This window comes from Rana temporaria, chromosome 1, assembly GCF_905171775.1.
Source record: "Rana temporaria chromosome 1, aRanTem1.1, whole genome shotgun sequence".
Lineage (NCBI taxonomy): Eukaryota > Metazoa > Chordata > Amphibia > Anura > Ranidae > Rana > Rana temporaria.
Genome location: NC_053489.1, coordinates 37,620,608 through 37,644,999, shown reverse-complemented (window position 1 = coordinate 37,644,999; position 24,392 = coordinate 37,620,608). Strand labels below are relative to the sequence as shown.

The following is a 24,392-nucleotide window of genomic DNA, read 5'->3' as shown; positions in this document are numbered from 1 at the left end:
CTATCCCCTATTTTGTAAACGCTATAAATTTTGCGCAAACCAATCGATAAACACTTATTGCGATTTTTTTTTTTTTTATTACCAAAAATAGGTAGAAGAATACGTATCGGCCTAAACTGAGGGAAATTTTTTTTTTTATATATGTTTTTGGGTGATATTTATTATAGCAAAAAGTAAAAAATATTGAATTTATTTTTAAATTGTCGCTTTATTTTTGTTTATAGCGCAAAAAATAAAAACCGCAGAGGTGATCAAATACCACCAAAAGAAAGCTCTATTTGTGGGGGAAAAAGGTAGCCAATTTTGTTTGGGAGCCACGTCGCACGACCGCGCAATTGTCAGTTAAAGCGACGCAGTGCCGAATCGCAAAACCTGGCCTGGGCATTTAGCAACAAAATGGTCGGGGGCTTAAGTGGTTAAGCTAAATAGCTTCCTTTACCTTACTGCAGTCCTGGTTTCATGTCCTCGATTTTAGTTAGGGGTATCAGAGTAAAGGGGGCTGAATACAAATGCACGCCACATTCTTCACTTATTTGTAAAACAAAATTCAAAACCATTTATCATTTTCCTTCCACTTCACAATTATGTGCCACTTTGTGTTGGTCTATCACATAAAATCCCAATAAAATTATTTTTTAAGTTTTTGGTTGTAACATGACAAAATTTGGAGAATTTTAAGGTATATGAATATTTTTTAAGGCACTGTACCTAGAATAGGGAGGTTCTGCAGTTTTCACACAACATTTTACAGTCAACATCTACACATTCAATGGTGATTGGATTAAGATGTGTGCGCTACCTGCTTGGATATAAATACTGGGGTATCTACTTCATCCTCATTGGAGGTGGAGAAGCTACAAAAAGTATTCAACTAAAGAGAAAAATCTCCATTTGAATGGGACCAACTACTACTAGATATGACTTGTTCAGGTATTTTATAAATATGGGGGGGGGGGGGTTCTGTACAGGTGTTGGGGGTTCATGTGGATCTGAACTTATCCCAGCACTAAGCTAGGAAACAGCCTTTGGTCTTAGTACAGCACCAGGCTTGCTGGAATGGTGTGATTAACCACTTAAGGACCGCCTCCTGCTCATATACGTTGGCAGAATGGCGCGGCTGGGCACAAGCACGTACCTGTGCGTCCTCTTTAAGTACCCAGCCGTGGGTCACGGGTCCGAAGCTCCGTGACCCGATGGCCGCTGGAGTCCCGCGATCGGTCCCCGGAGCTGAAGAACGAGGAGAGCTGTGTGTAAACACAGCTTCCCCGTTCTTCACTGTGGGGCTGTCATTGATCGTGTGTTCCCTAATATAGGGAAGCACGATCAATGACATCCAGCCCCGCCCCCTACAGTTAGAAACACATATGAGGTCACACTTATCCCTCTTCAGCGCCCCCTAGTGGTTAACTTCCAAATTGCAATTGACATTTTCACAGTAAACAATGCATTTTTATAGCATTTTTTTTTTGCTGTGAAAATGACAATTGTCCCAAAAATTTGTCAAAATTGTCCGATGTGTCCACCATAATGTGGCGGTCACGAAAAAAATCGCTGATCGCCGCCATTAGTAGTAAAAACAAAATTATTAATAAAAATGCAATAAAACTATCCCCTTTTTTGTAAACGCTATAAATTTTGCGCAAACCAATCGATAAACGCTAATTGCGTTTTTTTTTACCAAAAATACGTATTCTTCTACCGATCAGCCTAAACTGAAGAGAAAAAAAAAGCTTATATATATATATATATATATATATATATATATATATATATATATGTGTATGTGTGTGTGTGTGTGTATAATAAAACTAATTTTATTATACACTTTGGGGGGGGGATTTTTATTATAGCAAAAAAAACTTTGTTTTTTTTCAAAATTGTTGCTCTATTTTTGTTTATAGCGCAAAAAATAAAAACAGCAGAGGCGATCAAATACCACCAAAAGAAAGCTCTATTTGTGGGGAAAATGGACGCCAATTTTGTTTGGGAGCCACGTCGCACGACCGCGCAATTGTTAGTTAAATCAACGCAGTGCCGAATCGCAAAAAACTGGCCAGGTCCTTTACCTGCATTTTGGTCCGGGTCTTAAGTGGTTAATGGACACAGAATGTGCATACAGGACGGGGACACGCAGGGAGTCGCTCCGAAGGCAGTCTACTGGAATAGATGACAGATTTGGGACAAGACCTCTTCCCTGCACTCCTAGAGGATTTCCCTGATTTATGGGCATTGTCAGACTTTGCATAAATTACTTTGCTACCTTTTTAGAGGTCATGAGGTATCTTGCTCGAAATATACTTGCTTCTAGGAATTGATCTATATATGGTAATTTCTGGTCTATATATAATGGCACATTAAAGCAGTATTTGTAAAACAGTTCTCCTAAAAGGAACAAAACCATTAATGTAACCGATCATGATTATAAAGTGTTAGCTGGTGTCTGGCTTCAATTTGTTAGTGTATCTAAATCTGCTAATGCATAAAACACTTCCCCTACCCGCACACTGACAATGCTACTGTCCAAAGCTGCCTCATGTGCTCATCCATGCAGAGTGGGGGCACTGTAATACAGGAGGTGGGTTACTGGCCAGATCACCAGTTGAAAACAGAGGGGAAAAAGCTTCTTAAAAACAAATGCAGCCGCCACATCTAATGATTTGTGCAATGTATTTCATTCTCGGTTTTAATAACGGTTTTCATTTCTCCTCCTGTTATAAAGCAGAGTTCCACCCAAAAATTGAACTTCTGCTTTTCGGGACCCTTCAACCCCCTCCGGTGTCACATTTGGCACCTTTCAGGGGTAAGCAGATGCCTGTTTAATACAGGTATTTGCTCCCACTTCCGGGCATAGATATCTGCATTATCTGCGGGTATCTAAGCCACGTCTGGCGCCTCCCCCCCCCCCCCCGCTGTCTTCTGGGAAACACACAGGTCCCAGTAGACAGCAGGGACCAGTGGGATCGTGCAGCACGACTTGCGCATGCACACTAGGGAACCAGGAAGTGAACGGTATTCCTCTTCGTCTGGATATGGTTAAAGGGGTTGTAAAGGTAAAAAAAAAAAAAATCCCTAAATAGCTTCCTTTACCTTAGTGCAGTCCTCCTTCACTTACCTCATCCTTCCATTTTTCTTTTAAATGTCCTTATTTCTTCTGAGAAATCCTCACTTCCTGTTCTTCTGTCTGTAACTACAGGAGGGTCAGGATGCCCACTGACACACAGCTCCTTTCTCTATCTGCAAAGTAGAGAGTGTCCTGACTCTCCTGCTCGCCCCCTCCCCCCTCAAGAGTCTTTCTCCACACCAGGGAGAAAGCCTCTCATTGCGGTGTGTAGTTACAGACAGAAGAACAGGAAGTGAGGATTTCTCAGAAGAAATAAGGACATTTAAAAGCAAAATGGAAGGATGAGGTAAGTGAAGGAGGACTGCACTAAGGTAAAGGAAGATATTTAGGGAAACATTTTTTTGTCATACTTGCCTGCTCTGTGTTGGGGGTTTTACACAGAGCAGCCCCAATCTTTCTCCTCTTTGTCCCTCTTTTGGCTCTCCTGGCCCCTCCCTCCTGTTAAGTGCCCCCACATCAGAGCTGCAGCTCTGTGTGTCCATTCAGACACAGAGCCTCCCTCTCTCCCCATTGGCTAACTGACTTGATTGCCGTGGGAGCCATGGCGCCGCTGCTGTCTCAGCCAATCAGGAGGGAGCGTCGGGGACGGTGAGGGACTCGTGGACAGAGATGGGGCTCATCTAAGTATTAGGGGTGCTACACACAGAAGGCTTTTAGAATGCATCAAAATAAAAAAATCTTCAACTCCTTTTAAGGTTAAACAATAGACTATAGAATTCCTTATGTAACGTTTACCCGCCGCTGTATTCGTAAATTGAATCCGTAAGATATGTTTGTCAGTTACAGAAAAACAAGAAAAAAAAAAGTGAGATTGAAATATGTTTTTGCGGCGTAGGTGCCAGCATTCCAATTGTTTTGATTTGCGCTGAAGGACACGATGTACCTTACTGAGCTGGCACTTTGGATGTAAACACCACTCATCTAATCTCAAATAATGTGTGTTTATCTTTTGAATGACTGCACGGCGTAGTCAAGTATTGTACAGAACAGTTGCTTTTAAAAAAAAAAAAATTCCTGTGACCTGAATTGTTGTTACTACTCTATAGTGGAGAAATCTTTTATTTAAAGTTCTTCACATTTTAACAAAAATGTGTCTAGCTGAGACAACTTTTTGTTTACTTTTGTTACTAAAGCAGCACATATTTCAGTGGAATATCGTTATTTTATTTTATTTTCTTTTAAAGGAATGGCATGGATTTTTACAAAGTTGCTATATTGTGTTAATCTCAGTGGGGTAGATTCAGGTACATTTGCCCATTTCTTACGGAGGCGCAGCGTACCGTTTTGCCGCTGCGCCTCGGTAAATTTCCTGCGCTACGCTTGATTCATGGAGCAGTAGCTCCGTAAATTGCGTGGGCGCTCCTGAAAAATGCCCGGCGTAAGAGCGCGCAATTTAAATGATCCCATAGGGGGCGTGGATCATTTAAATTGGGCGCGTTCCCGCGCCGAACGTAGTGCGCATGCTCCGTCGGGAAACTTTCCCGACGTGCATTGCGGCAAATGACGTCGCAAGGACGTCATTTGCTTCAAAGTGAACGTGAATGGCGTCCAGCGCCATTCACGATTCACTTACGCAAACGACATAATTTTTCAAAAACGCAACGCGGGAACGACGGGTATACGTAGCATTGGCTGCCCCTGCTAATAGCATGGGCAGCCTTACGCAAAAACCGACGTACGCAAACGACGTAAACTGCGTACGCAGGGCTTGCGTAACGTTGTGAATCAGCGTTGGTATGCAATTTGCATACTATACGCTGAGCACAACGGGAACGCCACCTAGCGGCAATCATAAGAATGCAGCCTAAGATATGCGGGCATAAGAGCCTTATGCCGTGCATATTTTAGGCTGCAGTCGGCGTAACGAGGTTCCTGAATCAGGAGCATTCGTTACGCCGGGGCAAGTAAGCAATTGCGCTGTGTTACTATGGTTACACAGGCGCAATTGCTTCTTGAATCCAGGCCACTGCTTTTTTTTCCCCCTGCACACCGCTCAGCCAATCCTCACACTGTAATACCAGTGCTGTATGGTTTTGCTATTATGTCGGTTGAAATAGGAACCATAAAAACAGGGAAGTCAGGAAAAGCTGCCCTGCAAAAATAATTTTTTTTTTTTTTTTTTTACACCAATTTTTCTCTTTCTGATAGAAAATGTAAGGAGAACTCCCCAAGGGGATCAATAAAAACGCTGAAGAGGTTTGGTCTGGAGTTGGATTGTGAAGCAGAACTCCGACACTAATCTTCTTGAGAGGACAAAGCTTTGAGAATTGCACAAATATTAATTTTCACAAAGTCTGCTGCCTCTGTTTTTATGATGGCAATATGCAAATACCGTATATTCTCGAGTATAAGACGAGTTTTTCAGCACATTTCTTTTTGTGCTGAAAGTGCCCCCCTCGGCTTATAGTCGAGTCACCTCTTTGCGCCTGATCTACTGGATTTGAAAAATGCGGTACCGGCCGGCCGTAGGTCCCCTGGACCCCAAACTTGGCTCCTCTACAAGTGTGCAAAATTTGTTGGCCGGGGAGCACCGTTTTTTTTTTTTTAAAGTCTGGCACCCTTTTCATAGACTCCTGTGTTAATTGGTAATTTCTCCGGTAAATTTGGGGACCCGGTACCAGCCGGCCGTATGTCCCCTGGACCCGAAACCTGGCACACATGTAGCCCCAATTCTCCTGTCTGGGGAACCTACGGCCGGGGAGCACCGATTTTTCAAATCCGGCCACCCCTTCTATATACTCCCATGTTAAACGTAAGTCTAGTCATGGGCACAGTGAGGCATGCAGATGGACATCCTAGGCTTATACTCGAGTCAATACGTTCCCCCAGTTTTTTGTGGTAAAATTAGGTGCCTCGGCTTATATTCGGGTCGGCTTATATTTGGGTCGGCTTATACGCGAGTATATACGGTACTCCAGAATGTCATGTAGAGTGATGAATTGCAATCAATTGCATAGTTCCTCTCTGCCATGAAAATGAACCTAACCCCATGAAAAACATTTCTGCTACTAAGATTGCACCTAAGGCCCCTTTCAGACGGACGGCAGTTTTGCAGCAATTAAAAGCATGTACATTTTCAGTGAAATTCAAGGCTCTGGGCACTGCGATTAGCTGCATTTGTACATTGCGATTACGTGCAGTTACATGCGGCCGCGTTTAGCTGCGGTAGTCATTTCCATAGCAACCCTTTTTTTATTTTATTTTATTATGATGTGCTTCCTGTTCATTTTTTTTTTTCTCATACTGCTGTCTGCAGTTGACAAAAAATACTGCGATTACCTGCAGTTATTTGCATAAAGCTGCGCAACATCGCACCTGGACGCATTCAATTCTATTTTTTCTATTCGCACCAAACCGCATGTAACGAAATCACACGTAAACGCTGTGTGTGAATGGGGCCATAGGAAAACATTGTGTGCTTTTAGCTGCGGTAGAAAAATAGAAAATCCACAGCTAAAAGCACCATTCTATCCGTCCGTGTGAAAGGGGCCTAAATCAACCATTTATCAGATCATCAAGAGCTTCAAGGAGAGAGGTTCAGTTGTGAAGAAGGCTTCAGGGTGGCCAAGAAAGTCCATCAAGCGATAGGACCGTCTCCAGCAGTTGATTCAGCTGTGGGGTTGGGGACACCACCAGTTCAGAGCTTGCTCAGGAATGAAAGCAGGCAGGTGTGAGTAGATCTGTACGCACAGTGAGGAGAAGACTTTTGGAGGATGGTTGGTGTCAAGGACGGCAAAGAAGCCACTTCTCTCCAGGAGAAACATCAGGGGCGGACTGATATTCTGCAAAAGATACAGGGATTGGACAGCTGAGGACTGGAGTAAAGTCATTTTCTCAGAATTCCCTTTTGGATTCTTTTGGATATCCGGAAAAAACCTTCTCCGGAGAAGATTAGGTGAGCGCTACCATCAGTGGCTGCGTTTGATGGCATGGCACAGTGGTGACAATTGATGCCACAGTGGCTGCGTTTGATGGCATGGCACAGTGGTCATAATTGATGGCACAGTGGCTGCATTTGATGGGCACAGTGAAGCAGCAATTTTTCTATTTTTTTGGGTTTGCGCCCCCCCAAAAATTTTGAGCACCAGTCGCCACTGTGCAACACAGTTTAGTGCACAGGATTTGACAAGCTCCATTTTGCTGTGAAGGTCTACCATACTTTCATTCCTGAATATCCAGCACATCATTCATCAGCTCTATATTTTTAGAATTCCCAAACTGAGCAGAGACGCAGACTCCCGGGAGAATTCACACCAGTAGACGTGAGATTCCTGTTGATGCTCATTTGTTTGTCTTGTGTCCCACAGGAGATGGTACACAGTGCAGGGAGGATTTAGAGCATGTCTCCCATAGTATTTTAATCCCACAGATACGGCTTCTTCTGTGCCATAGACTGGCCTTTCTCTGATGAGCTCATTCATTTCAAACATCTTCCTGCCTATACAATGGCTCCTTTTTTGTACAGTGCTGTTCCTTCTATAAAGCTGCTTTTCCCCAAAGAGTGTGACATTCACCATTTTCTTGGCGTTTCCTAACCCCGATATACTTGCCATTTCTGTGCTATGCTGATATACTTGCCATACCTGTAGCTGGGACGAGGGGTGGGCAGGAAGGGCGGCTGCCCTGGGTGATCATAGGTTTACTGTATGGATGGGGGCACTTTCCCTCTGGTATGAGCATTGACGGCCCGTCCATACAGGGTGCAGGTGCACCGCCCCCCTAATCCATGTGCCCGGCACCTAATCTACATGCAGGGTGCTGGATGCATTAATTCCAGTGTTTTTTTTTTTTTTTTTAAGCACGTGATTGGAGCCTTATGCCGCGTACACACGACCGTTTTTCATGACGTGAAAAATGCCATTTTTAACCACTTCCATACCAGGTACTTACGCAGCTTCCCGCCCAAGCCAATTTTCAGCTTTCAGCACTGTCGCACTTTGAATGGCAATTGCGCGGTCATGCTACACTGTACCCAAACAAAATTGGCGTCCTTTTTTCCCCACAAATAGAGCTTTCTTTTGGTGGTATTTGATCACCTCTGCGATTTATTTTTTTTGCGCAACAACTAAAAAAAGGCTGAAAATTTGGAAAAAAAATTACGTTTTTATTTTTTTCTGTTAATTTTTTTGTAAATAAGTTTTCTCTTTCAATTACGGGCACTGATATGGCGACACTAATGGGCACCGATGAGATGGCACTGATGGACATCGATGAGGTAGTACTGACGGGCACAGATGAGGTGGCACTGATTGGCGGCGCTGGTATGCGACACTGATGGGCACACATAGGCGGCACTGATGGGCACACATAGGCGGCACTGATGGGCACACATAGGCGGCACTGATGGGCACACATAGGCGGCACTGATGGGCACTCATGGGCGGCACTGGGCACTCATAGGCGGCACAGATGGGCACTCATGGGCGGCACTGATGGATACTTATGGGTGGCACAGATGGGCACTGCTAGGTGGGCACTGGGCATGGATGGGCACTGTGGGGTGGCACTGATGGACACTGGGGTGGCGCTGATGGACACTGGGGTGGCGCTGATGGACACTGGGGTGGCAGCACTGATTGTTGCCAGTCAGTGCCCATTTGTGGGCACTGACTGGCATCTTTTTTCTTTATGTTTTTTTTTTTTATTTTTTTTTTAGACTTTTTTTTTTTTTTTTAGCTTTTTTATTTTTTTTGCCCACCCTGGTGCTCCAGGGTGGGCATCCCTGGTGGTCCAGTGTGGCGATCCGAGGGGGGGCTGCGCTGATAAACAATCAGCGCTAACCCCCCCCCTGTCAGGAGAGCCGCCGATCGGCTATCCTCTACTCGCGTCTGTCAGAAGCGAGTGAGGAAGAGCCGTCAACGGCTCTTCCTGTTTACATCGTGATCAGCCGTGGTTGGACAAGGCTGATCACGTGGTAAAGAGTCTCCGCCGGAGGCTCTTTACCGAGATCGGAGATGCAGGGTGTCAGACTGACACCCCGCATCACCGATCGCCGCGATGCGCGCCCCCACGGGCGCGCGCGGCATGAAATCCTGCAGGACGTTCTAGAACGTCCTGTCAGGATTTCATAACCACTTCCCGGACGTAAATCGGCCATAGGCCGGGCGGGAAGTGGTTAAATTGGTCATTAAAGCGGAGGTTCCGCAGGTTTTGCTTTTTTTTTTTTAAATCTCCAATGCATGGTAATATAGCTAACAGGCTACTACTCACCTGTTAGCCGCTCATACGTCCGTCCGCTCCGTTTTCGCAAAAAAGAGTACCTTATAAAAAATAGTCCTGGCCTTTTCCATCTTGCTTGTGGGCATTTGAATCCCACAAGCAAACACTTCCTGGATTCCTAGTCACATGACGTGCTTTGCGAGTCATGTGTCCCGCGTCACGTGACACTCGAGCTAGCACGAGAATACACGCCTAGCTATTTCCGATGGTCTCCTGTGAGTGTTGAAACGTCACTCCCAGGAGACCTTGCGCACAGCTTCCAATTACGCCTCTTTGGGGGGGAAAGGAGCGTCACGCCCACTCCCCGCAGGGAAGAAGACCCGCAAGTGAGGCTAATGACAGGTAAGAGTTCAGATAGGGAAAAAAAGACAACGCAAGAGGCATGTATTAAGGCTGCAGACATGATTGCTATAAAGTTAAGTTTGAGGGTGAACCTCCGCTTTAAAAACGATCGTGTGTATGCTCGAAAGCATTTTTTTCTCGACGTGAAAATGGCCATTAAAAATGTAGAACCTGCTCAAATTTTTTGCGTCGTTTTTCACATCGTGAAAAACGGTTGTGTGTAGGCTTTGACGGGAAAAAAACACGCATGCTCAGAAGCAAGTTATGAGACGGGGGCGCTTGTTCTGGTAAAACTACCATTCGTAATGGAGATAGCACATTCATCACGCTGTAACAGACTGAAAAGCGCGAAGACTGAAAAGCGCGAATCGTCTCTCACCAAACTTTTACCAACACGAAATTAAAGGGTGGCGCCATCCGATAGGAACTTCCCTTTTATAGTGGCGTCGTACGTGTTGTACGTCACCGCGCTTTGCTCGTGCATTTTTTTTTTCATGATCGCGTGAATGCAAGAATCACGTCGAGTAAAACGTAGCTTTTTCCATGACATTAAAAACGGTCGTGTGTACGCGGCATTAGGCTCTGGCTTCAAAAAAGGGGTGTACTCTGCGCTTGCTCAGGAATGGCAGCAGGCAGGTGTGAGCACATCTACACACACAGTGAGGGGAAGACGTTTGGAGGATGGTCTGGTGTCAAGAAGGGAAGCAAAGAAGCCACTTCTCTCCAGGAAAAAACATCAGGGACAGACTGATATTCTGCAAAAGCTACGGGGATTGGACTGCTGAGAACTGGGGTATAGTAATTTTCTCTGAATCCCCTTTCCGATTATTTGGGGGCAAATCTCGTCTGGAGAAAAGGTGAGCGCTACCATCAGTCCTGTGTCATGCCAACAGTAAAGCATCCGGAGACCATTCATGTGTGGGGTTGCTTCTCAGCCGAGGGACTGGGGGGGCTCACTCACTAAACCTGAACGGTTTAGGAGATATCCCCCTGTGTCTGCCTGTGCTGAAGTGATCGGCACATGCGCACTGATGCAATGGCACGTCGTGCCGGTGGCTCCTGCGCGCATGCACAGGAGTGACTAGGGTTGCCAACTCATCCCTTTAAAACAGAACACATATGAATTACACAGGTTCTGAGGCTAATTTAATGCAAATAAGGCACCAAGTGAGTTTAATTACCTCCTTAATCAGCCACAGAACCTGTGTAATATGTGTTCTGTTCTGAAGGGGGGGGGGGTCGAGGACGGCTGCGGGGGCTTAGATCTACGGTAAGTAATACATAATGAGCTAGTATGCTGTGCATACTAGCTCATTATGCCTTTGTCTTGCAGGGTTTTTTCTTTTCTTTTTTTTTTTTAAAGGGTTTACAACCACTTACAATTTTTAAGGTATTTTTTTGTTTTTCCTAAACAAAATAGGAGTTTTCTTTGAAATGAAGCGGCAGCCCCATCCCTTTAAATAGATCTCCAATATAAGTTGTTAACCGTGTGAGTCCTTTTAATGGTTCTACCAGACGGTGCAGGCGAGGCGCCCTCGGAAACGATAGGAAGTGCTGAGGAGCTGCCGACCTGCTTCTGCCTATCATCACCCGTGAGTTATTGTACAAGGAAGCGGCACAAATGTATCTCTTTCAGGGAGAGAGTCCAGGGACGTGGAGGGAGACTGACAGGCCAGGGTGTCGTCATTTTCCCTGCTACTCAAAACAAAGCTCCAATAAACAGGTCTCCTCATAGAGTCAATAGGTCATGTGCTGGGCTAGTTTTCAGGCCCCCTGTGAATTTCATGCTAAGCTCTAAGTGAAACACTTTAATTTAGACAGGCTGGGCCCGGCTTAATCGGTTTGTTCAGGAGGATATCCACCGTCTCCGCGTCTTCCTGGCCTGTTCCACCCTCATTCATCAAAGCTCTGCTTTCTCCTCGGCAACCAATCGGGTGCATCCTTCCAACCTTGGGCCTGGGCTTAGATGAATGATTAGAGAGGCCTGAATGGTCATTGTGGCAGAGCTCCTACACAGTTCCATTTCAGTCAATCTGAGAAAAGGAGGCCATTGTGTTTTTGTCAAAAGTAATAATGGTATGCAGTAATGATACGTACATCCTTTCCCACGTGCATCACATGACCATGACAAATGGGTCAAATATTTGCCGGTATTATTAGGAGTTGGAGATATTAATGACCCGTTGTCATTGCACGCATTGCGAAAAATCAGGCCACATTACAGCAGACGCCAATTCCCCAGTGTTTCCAATGAACACAGAGGGCCTACTTACATACATTTGCTAAAATTTGTGGAAGCTGCACGGCACTGTCAAAAAAAAACAATCGCTGGGCCAGGCGTATGTAAACATAGTGCTTGTAAGCCGCAGACATGGAATATGAACAAAGCATATCCCTCAGGCAGAGGTCTCAAACTGGTTGCCCTCCAGCTGTTACGGAACTACAATTCCCATGAAGCATTGCAAGGCTGACAGTTACAAGCATGACTCCCACAGGCAGAGGCATGATGGGACTTGTAGTTTTGCAACGGCTACAGGGCCACCAGTTTGAGATCCCCTGCTCTATAGTGTGTGCTTGTATCAATTAAAGTGGAGGTTCACCCAAAAACACAATTTTTAACATTAGATTGAGGCTCATTTTCTTCTCCGCCGCTTCCGGGTATGGGCTGCGGGACTGGGCGTTCCTATTTGATTGACAGGCTTCCGGCGGTCGCATACATCGCGTCACGATTTTCCGAAAGTAGCCGAACGTCGGTGCGCAGGCGCCATATAGAGCCGCACCGACGTTCGACTTCTTTCGGCTACTCGTGACGCGATGTATGCGACCGTCGGAAGCCTGTCAATCAAATAGGATTGTTGGTGTTGGAAATTAGTTATTGCCCTGTGCTTTCATTTTCAAGCATTTTGTTTTTTATTTGTGTCCTTTGTTGGTTGCAACCATGTTAATAAATTATATATATATATATATATATATTATTTTTTATTTTTTTGAGTCTTCCATTTATTAAATAAGTTCTTGAGGTCTTCCTAAGTTTCTACAAAGAAAAACAGTATAATCCACATAGTTCCTTTTCTGTATGATCTTATATTCATATGCAGGAATTCCTTTGCCAGTACCTTGAAAAGCTTTGTCTGTAGTCCGGTTGGCCATCCACCTTTTGTTGGTAATACAGCCCTGACCAGTCAAGGCATGGACTCCACTAGACCTCTGAAGGTATGCTGTGGTATCTGGCACCAAGCCGCTAGTAGCAAATCCTTCAAGTCTTGTAAGTTGTAAGGTGGAGTCTCCATGGATTATACTTTTTTTTTTTTTCTAGCACATCCCAGAAAAGCTCAATTGGATTGAATTTGGAGGCCAGGTCAACACCTCAGACTAACTGTTGTGTTCCTTAAACCAGTGTGGCAGGACACATTATCCTGCTGAAAGAGCCCACTGCCATAAGGGAATACCATTTCCATGAACAGGTACTTGGTCAGCAATAGTGTTTAGGTAGGTGGTATGTGTCAAATAGCATTCACATGAATGGCAGGACCCAAGAACATTTCCCAAACCATCGCACTGCCTCCGCCTGCTTGCCTTCCTGCCATACTGCATCCTAGTGCCATCTCTTCCCCAGGTAAGCAACACATACGCCCCCGGCTATCCACATGATGTAAAAGAAAATGTGATTCATCAGACCAGGCTGCCTTCTTCCATTGCTCCGTGATCCAGTTCTGATGCTGAAGTGCCCATTTTAGGCGCGTTTTGCTGTGGATATGGGTCTGCATGGGCACCCTGTCTGGTCTGCAGCTATGCAGCCCCATACGCAACAAACTGCAATGCCTATTCTTTTTTACTTTCAACACATCGAGTTCCGGGACAATGTTTACTTGCTGCCTAATATATGCCACCCACTTTCAGGTGTCATTGTACCTAGATGAATGTTATTCATTTAACCTGTCAGTGGTCAAAAAGTTATGGCTGATCATACTAGGCTATTCACAACATCGCTCTCATCTACATCAACAACCTTATCTGAAGATATCGCCCAAATCGCCCCCTCCGCTCCTCCCAGGACCTCCTTCTCGCTAGCTCCCTTGTTACCTCCTCCCATGCTCGCCTTCATGACTTCTCCAGAGCCTCTCCCATCCCCTGGAACTCCCTGCCCTAGTATGTGCGATCAGCCCCTAAACTGTCCACCTTTAGCGATCCCTGAAAACTAATTTATTCAGGGAAGCCTATCCCACACCCACCCAACAACTGTCCCTGAGCCACCCCCATCAAATCATTCCCTGCATCTATTACCTTTTGTACCACCACCCCTTCCCTTTAGAATGTAAGCTCTATGAGCAGGTATTGTAATATAAATCGTGTATAATAATAATCAATGTATAGATATTGAATAGCATTGAAACAAATCCTTGGTGCACCTCTCTACTGTCATCTCATGTTTTCATTTGTCATACACTATAACCTTTAACATATTAAATTAATACCTGTGAATCTGCCAATAAGGTTTATGGAAATGTCCCTCACGTTGGTAGATATTAGAATGCCCCTTACATTGGTGGCCATTAGGAAGAATGCCCCTTTCATTGGTGGCCATTGGGAAGAATGCCCCTTACATTGGTGGCCATTGGGAAGATTGCCCCTTACATTGGTGGCCATTGGGAAGAATGACCCTTACATTGGTGGCCATTGGGAAGAATGACCCTTACATTGGTGGCTACTTGAAGGAATGTCCCTTTTTGCAGTGGCCCTTACATTGGTGGCCATTGGGAAGAATGACCCTTACATTGGTGGCCATTGGGAAGAATGCCCCTGACATTGGTGGCTACTTGAAGGAATGTCCCTTTTTGCAGTGGCCCTTACATTGGTGGCCATTGGGAAACATGACCCTTACATTGGTGGCCACTTGAAGGAATGTCCCTTTTTGCAGTGGCCCTTACATTGGTGGCCATTGGGAAGAATGACCCTTACATTGGTGGCCATTGGGAAGAATGCCCCTGACATTGGTGGCTACTTGAAGGAATGTCCCTTTTTGCAGTGGCCCTTACATTGGTGGCCATTGGGAAGCATGACCCTTACATTGGTGGCCACTTGAAGGAATGTCCCTTTACAGCTAAAAAGATACCTGGAGCCAGTAGTTGCATATCCAACTGAAATTGCTCAAGACACCCCTAGCAAATGCTGGTTGATAAAACCAGCTCTACAATATTTCCCTTTGCGTTTATATACCGGGAAGTATCCGGATTTGTAGAGCTGAAGCCCTTGGCACAATTTGAGAGTGGTGGGTCATTCTATATTTTCCTCAAATTCCATTCATAAACCCAACAGGTTGTATTGTACACGGCCATCTTTGAATGAAATGAGTGGGGAAATTGTTCAGAGGAACCTTCTAAACAGACTGTCTGAATTATTTCCCAGGAACTTCAACCTTCAGAAATCAGGCCCCTAACTGTGTTCTATATTGCAGGAGGCAGCAGAAGTCACAAGGAGGGAACAAGCCGGCCCAAAACAACGAGCAGCAACCAGCTACTGCCAAACACAACAGCAGGGAGAACCAGAAGCAGTACCAAGGAAGCCAAGCGCCGCACTCCTCAGGCAAGCAAGGTCACCACGGTTACAGTCAAAACCGCAGATGGCACCACAACCAGAAGCATCCGCCAAACGACAAAGACTCTCAGAAACATGCCAAAGAGACGGACAGCCTGAAGATAGAGGACACCACAGTTTGCACAGTACACATCCCACTAGAGGTACAGCGCAGCCCAGAAACCATACAGGAACAGCCGCAGCAGACCAGGACGGCAGAGTCCGAGGCCAAAAGGAAAGACAGTATTCAGAGCAAAGAGCTCGACAGGCCTAAGGTGACTCTGCTCCAGTCCTCAAAAGATCGGCTACGGAGACGGCTAAGAGAGAAGGTAAGGTCTTGCAGCGCCTCTATGGGTTAAAAAATTGCAGTACCTAAACCTTGTTTGAAGTTAGTTTATTTTGTATACATCATTACTTGGGCTGGACATTCATGTGTTGTTATTTTTGTTTTGTTCAACCAGCAGGTTGAACAAAAGAAAATGACTCAAATGACCCATCCACATCCCTCCCGCTGCTCTATTGTATTCTGACAGTTGGGAGACCTCCCTTGAATGACAATACACTGATTAGCACCACCAGCTATACCCACCAACACTGATCAAGATTTTTTTTTTCCCAACAGGCTGGTTGTACCCAAGTCGATCCATAGATCAACTTGGGTGCAACCAGCCTGCCCATACTTGGATCGAAATTCGACCGGTCCCTGCTGAACCGGCCGAATTTTAATCAATGTATGGCCAGCTTAAGAGCTTTAGTGCTTCTCTATACAAATCATGGCTGGTGGAAGGGGCTGGCAGGGTGTTGTACATAGCTTTCTGGAAACATCACAGCAGCCTGCCTCAGTACTCCTCTTAAAAATTGTGTCGTCAGGCATGGTACACTGTCACCATCAGGAAACTGTTTCAAGAAGTGGCTAAAAGAGGCTCAAGGAGATCTGCAGCCCTGAGATTCTAAAAATGATAAATGGTGCTTTAGCAGACTAAATGTAATTCAGTTAGTAATTTAAATTTTAAAGTGCAGATATTCCTAAAAGGGGTTCTAAAGGCTGGAGTTTATTCCTAAAAGGGGTTCTAAAAGCTGGAGTTTTTTTTTACTTCAGTGTGCAGATCTCCCCGCAGCCACCCCCAATACTTACCTAAACCCAATCTGGATCCAGCGATCTGCACGAGAGTAGCGGCCCTCCCCAGATCTTTCCCTCTTCATTGGCTAAGATTCAGCAGTAGGAACCATTGGCTCCCACTGCTGTCAATCACAGCCAGGGAAGAGGGAGTGGATTGCTGGACTCAAATGCAGCCTTACCGGTGCTATAAAATGCAGCCTTAGCTGTCCCATGAAATTCAGCCTGAGCACCTCGCACAGACTGGCATGCCCATGCGAGTCATCACATCCGATCCACCTGTCACAGAAGACAGAGCAGCCCGAGCGACGGCCATACTCCATTCGGCCGCTCGGGCTGCTCTGTTTCCGGTCTGGCTGAGTGACAGGCCCAGGGTGGAGATCGCCCGGCACTCGTGAGAGACCTGGGATGTCTCTCCTCTGCCGGTATGTAACACGATCCATAAGACGCACATACATATTTACCCCCATTTTTTGGGGGGGGGGGGGTTGGTGGTATGTCTTATGGAGTGGAAAATACGGTAAGCTTTGACAAAAAATACTGCAAGCTGATTTATTTCTATGCAGAGCTTCACCAGATTTTGCAGTCTCCAGTTTTAGCAAATCAACCCCACAATCTAACACCTTCCCGTGGGTTAATTTCCTGGGTGGGGGGGTGTACATGGACGTCCTCCTGTGATCGCACTTCCTGCGCTCCTTCTGTGATCCTTTGGACTCAGCTGATCACAGGTAAGGGGCCAATCGCAGCAGCCCTGTACCACGTGATTAGCTGTGTCCAGTGACAGCTGATCACGGATGTAAACATCAGCGTCCCCTATCGGAGCCTATCAATGCTGCATATCCGTGTTGCCTATCAGTACCCACCAGTGCAGCATCATCAGCGCACACCAGTGAAGGAGAAAAATCGCCTGTTTCCAAAATTGTATAACAAACTATAAAAAATGTTTTAATTTTTATTTTTTTCTGTTTAGCAAAAAACAGTAGTGATTAAATACCACCAAAAGAAAGCTCTATTTGTGTGAAAAATCATAAAAATGTCATATGATTGCAGTGTTGCATGACCACGCAATTGTCATTCAAAGTGTGACAGCTCTGAATATTGGACTGGTCAGGAGGGGGGTAAAAGGGCCCAGTAGGCAAGTGGTTAAAGAATTAAAACATAGCGAATTGTGCTGCATAGTGAAATGTTTTGCTGAGATTTACTGAATATTTTTTATATTTTTTTGCTTGGACATGCTCTTTATTAATGAATTATTTCACAATGACACGCGTATTCGGAGCAGGCCAAGGACGTGTGATGTTATGCACAGATATCTGGCAGAAAGCAGGCCGAGCATATTATGTATATAATCTTATTTCAGTTCTTATGAAAAGTAGCCAGCAATTACCTATAATCAGATCTAGAAGCCGAGGACGCCGAACATTTCAGCCGCTTAGCTGGCAGATGTGCCGCTGAAAAGTCTTAGATGCTTTAATTTGCAGCTCCTGGTTTAATAATCATTGCTGCTTTTTCTCATCAGGCCTTTACTTTGAAAGTAGTCCAAGGCTGTGCAGAACCGGAATTTATAGGGGCTAATTCATCAAACCTGGCACAAAGGGAAAGTAATGTTGTCCTGAGGAACAGATGAGCAGCTTGAGCAATTTTACCAACTTGACAACGAAAAATGTCAGGTGGAATCAGAATGATATAAGATTCATGTCCGCTTTGCTTAGCACTGACCATTGTCTGAGCTTTGGTGGTATCGTTGGAACACTCTCTTTGACGAATTTGGTGAAGTGTAAGAAGTGACAAGTCTTATTTTTCCGAGGTTCCAAGATCTCTGTAGATCAGCCGGTAGGCAGGTGCAGTCTATTTTCTTCACTGCCGGTGGTGCTCATCCACAGTGACAATGTAGGTGGAGGTGGAAGCCGAGAGGAATCTGCTTCTTCTATGGTTTCCTTGGTCACAGAGGGGCTTCATCCTATTGATTGCTGCTGCGCCATGTGACTTTGGCACCCATCTATTTATACAAAAAAATAAAGTGCAATCAGCGCAAATATATGTAGATCAATATTCGGTAAAATATAAGTATGTAAATAATTTCAAGTGAAAAAGACCCCCAGGGTTCAGATCGCCAGTAATGCCGGCTGAACACAACAGGATAATCACAAAATCCAAGGAGATACAGAAAATATACGAAAACAGTGCAGCGCAAAACCTAAACGAATAATACACTAGTATTATAAATATAAAATTGATGAAAAATAATATTATTATTAATAAAGTCCAAAAAGAGCAGAGTCCAAAAGTGCCAAGTGTAAGCGAATCTTCACCACGTGATAAAAACACCAAAACTTAAAAGTGATCCCTCCACCGCTAGAGATGGGTACTCTCACCTTCGCAAATGGACCACTGAGTTAACAAATGGTCAATTAGGCAGGTATCACAATAACCAGGAAAACCAGGCTGATGAATCAGATCCACATAAGGCAACCAAAACTCATGGACGGGAACATGGAAGAGATCATCACAGAACTAAGTGCTCTCTGTTAAGCTGAATAAGTTTATTAGCAACCTTAAAAAGTCAGGCTACTCACATTTGGCCAGACAAAAAACGGCATTACAGAAGTACAATCATCTCAGTGTTAGGGACGGCAGCTGAGCGACGTAGTAAACAGGCTCCTGAACCCCCATATTTTTGGACTTTATTAATAATAATATTATTTTTCATCAATTTTATATTTATAATACTAGTGTATTATTCGTTTAAGTTTTGCGCTGCACTGTTTTCGTATATTTTCTGTACCCATCTATTTAGGACCCTGCCTCCCGGGTTTGGCATGCATTTCGCATGTGGATAGAGTAGGGACAGTGCTTAGGATCAGAGAGAGGTTCCAGGTGAGTAGGGGAAGTGCAGGGACACTCCATCCTAACTGGAAGTCTCCCTACTTGGGTACGAATCGACCAGGCCGCGTTCTTTCTTGTGGAATGCCTGAGACCTTCTGCTACTACTCATCGTTGTTGCAACCTGTGAGTGCTCCTGGTTGGGTTGCCTTCAGTGTTAATTTTGTCGACTAAAACATTTTAGTCGACTAAAATACGACTAAAACTAAATTGAAATTTGACTTCAAAATTAATAGTGGTCTGTAGTGCATGTTCACACCTCAATACCATAAATAATAACATATTCGATTTTTCACTCCAGCCGTATATAATGAGCTTGGAAATTGTAGAGAAATGTTAACTAATGCATTACAATTTAATTACACCCATTAGATTTTGGACAACTAAAATTAGTTTTAGTCGACTAAAATGTACTGGAGATTTTATATGACTAAAACGCAGGACATTTTAGTCGACTAAAATATACTAGAGATTTAGTCGACTAAATACGACTAAAACAAATGCACAAGACTAAAATGGGACTAAAATGCCATTTTAGTAAATCGAAATTTGCTGCCAAAATTAACACTGGTTGCCTTCCCTCTGGGCTTGTTGTATATTGGCAAACTTCAGTTTCAATGCAGTTCTGTTCTCTGCAACTGGATCGCTTCTCGGCCTTTTGGCTAAGATCAAGTGTAGTATCTGTTCTTATCAGTTGCCAAGTGGTGGTGCTGTGCTAACCATCCCTGATCCACGGCGGTGGGTTAGGGGTGGCAGTGGCTATGCAAATCCCCTTGGCGTAATGGTAACCAGGACGGTTGGTATCAGGGAGAGCCGAAAGTGGACTGCTCGACGTAACAGATGGTCGTTAATAGGTCTACTTAAGAGAAAGCTGGAAGGGTTGCCTTCTGATATGGATGAAGAAACACTGGGTCTGGCCAAAGGGTTGGGTCCCTGGCCTTCTGGCCTAGATTTGTGTGGTTCCTGTCCTTGTCAGTCTTTTGGAAAGGCATGCCTGCCCCTTTTTGGTGTTATTGAGGGGCATTGGCTAGCACTTTCCGAATGTATCTAGGTGGGAGCGATGGTGGAGTTCTGGTGCCAGTTGGGTCTCCCCATGAGCTCTGTGTTTTGATACCCTCCCATCTGGGACGGGGCTGCACCAGTCTGGCTATGGGCCAGGGTTGGAGAAAAGCCTTTGCTGTATGTGCCCCTGGAGCGGCGGTCCAGGGGTGCCATAATTCTCACTGTGTTAAAGGGCACTGTGAGTTTTATTGGCACCTTGGTCACTACGCCATACACACTTTTTTCACACTTGCATCTAGGGCCAGACCTGTTGGCTAGGACCAGAGGAATTTTTGATTCCTGGCTGAAGGGCCGGCCACTGTTATTGCACAATGGCCACTTTCACTTCCTCTTCTCACTTCCTTCTCCCCACTTTCTTTTATTAATTTTTTTTTGTGTGAGGTGTACACAGTTTGTCACTGTGTGGCTGGTAGGGTGTGGGTCCTCGGGCCTAGCGTGAAAGTCTTGGGAGGGGGTGGACATGACTTTTCTGGCTTGGTTCGCCCTTTCTCATGGGGTCTCCCTTCAGGGGAGCCCCACCAAGTACTCGGGTGGTTCTGTTTCGGTACACCCTCCAGAGAACGAGGTCCATCTGGTTTCGGGCAGACGGGCCATAATGAGTATCAGGGTAAAATCCTTTCTACAGAGGTCCATAGTACATCCGCTGCACATTTTGTGTCACTCTTTGTGTGCGCACTTTTTTTTGGCACCGGGGGGAGTTTTTGGGTGTGTTTTGAATGAGCAAACAAAGATCTCCAATCAATGAACACAACTCTGCGTTGTTTACGCTTGCAGAGCTGTGTTAAGGGAAGCTTAGAGCTGATCACAGGGTGGCAGCAGTTAATCATTGGCTGGGACCCGGTGATCGGAATATGCCGGGCGGACACACGCTCCCCCTAACCGAAGATGCAGAGTCACGTGTGTGTGTGATTTTGCGCAGCCGGCCCGCAATGTAGCAGTAAAGCTACAGTGCACAGTTGGGAAGTGTATGTGTATGCCCCTATGTAGCTAGAAATGCTGGAGCATCTTCCTGACACTCATTACAACTAGGGTTGTCCCGATACCAGTATCGGTATCGGGACCGATACCGAGTATTTGCGGGAGTACTTGTACTCCCGCAAATGCCCCCGATGCCTGAATAGAATACTTGCCCCCCCCGCCGCCGCAAAGTTGCCGCCGCGTTAATCAGCGTGCGGGGAACATTACAGCTTTCGTTTGAATAGCTGTATCCCCGCCGCGCCGCGTATAGACACTCCCCCTTGTGCGGGATTGGACGGATGATCTGTCCAATCCCGAGCAAGGGGGAGTGTCTATACACGGCGCGGCGGGGATACAGCTATTCAAACGAAAGCTGTAATGTTCCCCGCACGCTGATTAACGCGGCAGCAGCGGCATCATCCAGGTATGGGGGACATGGCTGGATATATGTGGGGGGACATGGCTGCAATATGTGGGGGGGCATGGCTGCAATATGTGGGGGGGCATGGCTGCATTATGTGGGGGACATGGCTGCATTATGTGGGGGGACATGGCTGCATTATGTGGGGGGACATGGCTGCAATATGTGGGGGGACATGGCTGCAATATGTGGGGGACATGGCTGCAATATGTGGGGGACATGGCTGCAATATGTGGGGGACATGGCTGCAATATGTGGGGGGGACATGGCTGCATTTGTGGGGGGACATGGCTGCATTTAGGGACACATTTAAAAAAAAGTATCGGTATTCGGTATCGGCGAGTACATGGTAAAAAGTATCGGTACTTGTACTTGGTCCTAAAAAAATGGTATCGGGACAACCCTAATTACAACTGAAGAAGTGGTTTAGAGAAGCTATGAAACCCTCCCCAACATTACATAACAAGTCCAGTTGAATGTGACTACTACAACGCGGATAAATAAGAACCTTCAGACGTTTTCTCATTACCTCGGTCTGAGCTCCGGGAATTTGGTCTTCTGATGTATCTTGTTTTTGTCCCAGCAGGAGGAGTACGCGGTCGAGTCAACCAATCCTCAGAGGACCAAAATGGACAAACTGATAGAAATATTAAACAGTATGAGGAATAACAGCAGTGATGTGGACCTCAAGCTCACCACGTTCATGGAAGAAGCCCAGGACTCGGCCAACTCAGAGCAGATGCTGGGGGAGATTGTAAAGACTATTTATCAAAAAGCTGTGACAGACAGAAGCTTTGCACACACCGCTGCCAAACTCTGCGACAAGATGGCTCTTTTCATGGTGGAAGGGACCAAATTCCGGAGTATTCTCCTCAATATGCTTCAGGTAGGCTCATTCCTTGGTTGGTGAGTTGGCAAAGTGAATTAAGAAAGATTTGGTCTCGGCCACTGATGTCATATCTGACCCTTTTTTTTATTTCTGAGAAATATCTGCTCATTGCCCATATCGGTTCGTCGGACTAATGAAAACTCATACTGTGATATATAAGATGAGAATTTGGTTTCTCACCACATGAAAAACTGTTTGTAAATATAATATTATTATACAGGATTATTATAGCGCAGCGCTTTACAATATAAAGGGGGACAGCGCAATTACAATACAGTTCAATACAGAAGGAATAGGAGGGCCTTGTTCGTGGAGCTTATAATCTAAAGGGAGGTGGTACAAGAGGCAATAGCTGCAGGGGATGATCTAATGGTGTTAACTCAAGTAGTTTGGTGGAGGAGGGGTAGGCTTTCCTGAATAAGTGAGTTTTTTAAGGATTGGCTAAAAGCCGACTGGGTAGGAGCTGAATGGACATTCTGTGGCAGGGAGTTCCAGAGGATTAGAGAGGCTCTGGAGAAGTCCTGGAGGTAAGCATAGCAGGAGGTAACAAGGGAGACAGATGTCCTGGGAGGAGCAAAGCGGACAATTTGGGCAATATCTGCAGATGAGGTTGGTGATGTAGCTGGGGGCGATGTTGAGGATGTCTTTCTAAATCCTGGTTTGTATTTCAAATTTTATACGTTTGGGCTAGTGGAAGCCAGTTAAAGAGGAAGTAAACCCCCTTGTCCAAAAAAAAGATAACCTGTAAGACAAAGGCATAATGAGCTAGTATGCATAGCATACTAGCTCATTATGAATTACTTACCTGAGGTCGAAGCCCCCACAGCGGCCCTCGTTCTCCTCCGACGCCATGATACCCAGAGTGACTTCCGGGTATCGCTGCTCCGGCCAGTCACATCGCCAGAGCAGCGATACCCGGAAGACGTCACTCCTGCGCGGGTGCCGCCACAAACAGCATGATCGCCGTTAGAAGCGGTACGCTCAGTGCGCCTGCGCCCGATGTCGACTACGGCGCATGCGCCATAGACATTAGTGCCGCTATTTTTTGCAAATATCTCCTGAACCTTTTAGGTTTGCAAGATATTTGTTGCACCTACAGGTAAGATTTTTTAATCTAGGCTTAACTGTAGGTTAAAGTGGTTGTAATGGGTTTACAACCACTTTGGCAGAGAGGGGACAATTTGTTAACAAATGAATAATCAATGGCAACCAATCAGAAACTAGATTTTAGTTGTCTGCAAAAGCAATGCTGTTGAAAATGAAATTTGAATAGGCTCCCATAGGTTTACGCTCTCCTGCTGCTCACTAAAGCGAGCGCATGGTTGGGGTAAACCAAGCCTTAAAGCAGAACTAAAGGCAAAACTTAATTTTTTTAGTTCTGGATGGAAGGGAAAGAGATTGTAACACATGTTAGTTTTTATTACTGTCTGTGCCCCCATTAAGGAGATTCACCCTCTTTATTGTCCTGTTTATTGAAATGAAAGAAAAATCCCAAATTTCAGGTTGTCCCCAGAAATGTAATAGAAGGGAAATCTTTCAATGGGGACCTGGGGGGGGACCAAATGAATTCCCTTGCAGGAAATGGCTATGGGACAAGAAATTAAAGTAAATCTCCCCAATGGGATACAGATAGTGAAAAATAAACTGACGGGTTCTAACCCTCCCTTACTCTGTCCAAAATGGGGGATATTCTTTTTTTTGCCTATAGTTGTACTTTAACCACTTCCTGCCCAAGGTACGTCTATGGACGTCTTTGACTTTAAAGTGGTTGTAAACCCACTTTTTTTTACTTTTACCTACAGGTAAG

At 45.3% G+C, this 24,392-nt stretch overlaps 1 protein-coding gene and 1 pseudogene across 2 annotated transcripts in view; both read left to right on the top strand.

The window, feature by feature from the left end:
* The window catches only part of CTIF (cap binding complex dependent translation initiation factor), a 291,102-nt gene that overhangs the window by 177,619 nt on the left and 89,091 nt on the right, over positions 1 to 24,392 (top strand). Inside the window, exons 9-10 of one of the 2 annotated variants that reach the window (XM_040336576.1) lie at positions 15,138 to 15,585; positions 22,280 to 22,582. In XM_040336576.1, the coding sequence (XP_040192510.1) occupies positions 15,138 to 15,585; positions 22,280 to 22,582 (751 nt within the window). The remainder of the gene's footprint in view (positions 1 to 15,137; positions 15,586 to 22,279; positions 22,583 to 24,392) is intronic. The other variant, XM_040336587.1, reaches the window with a different exon arrangement.
* Positions 19,899 to 20,030, top strand: LOC120925161 (annotated as a pseudogene).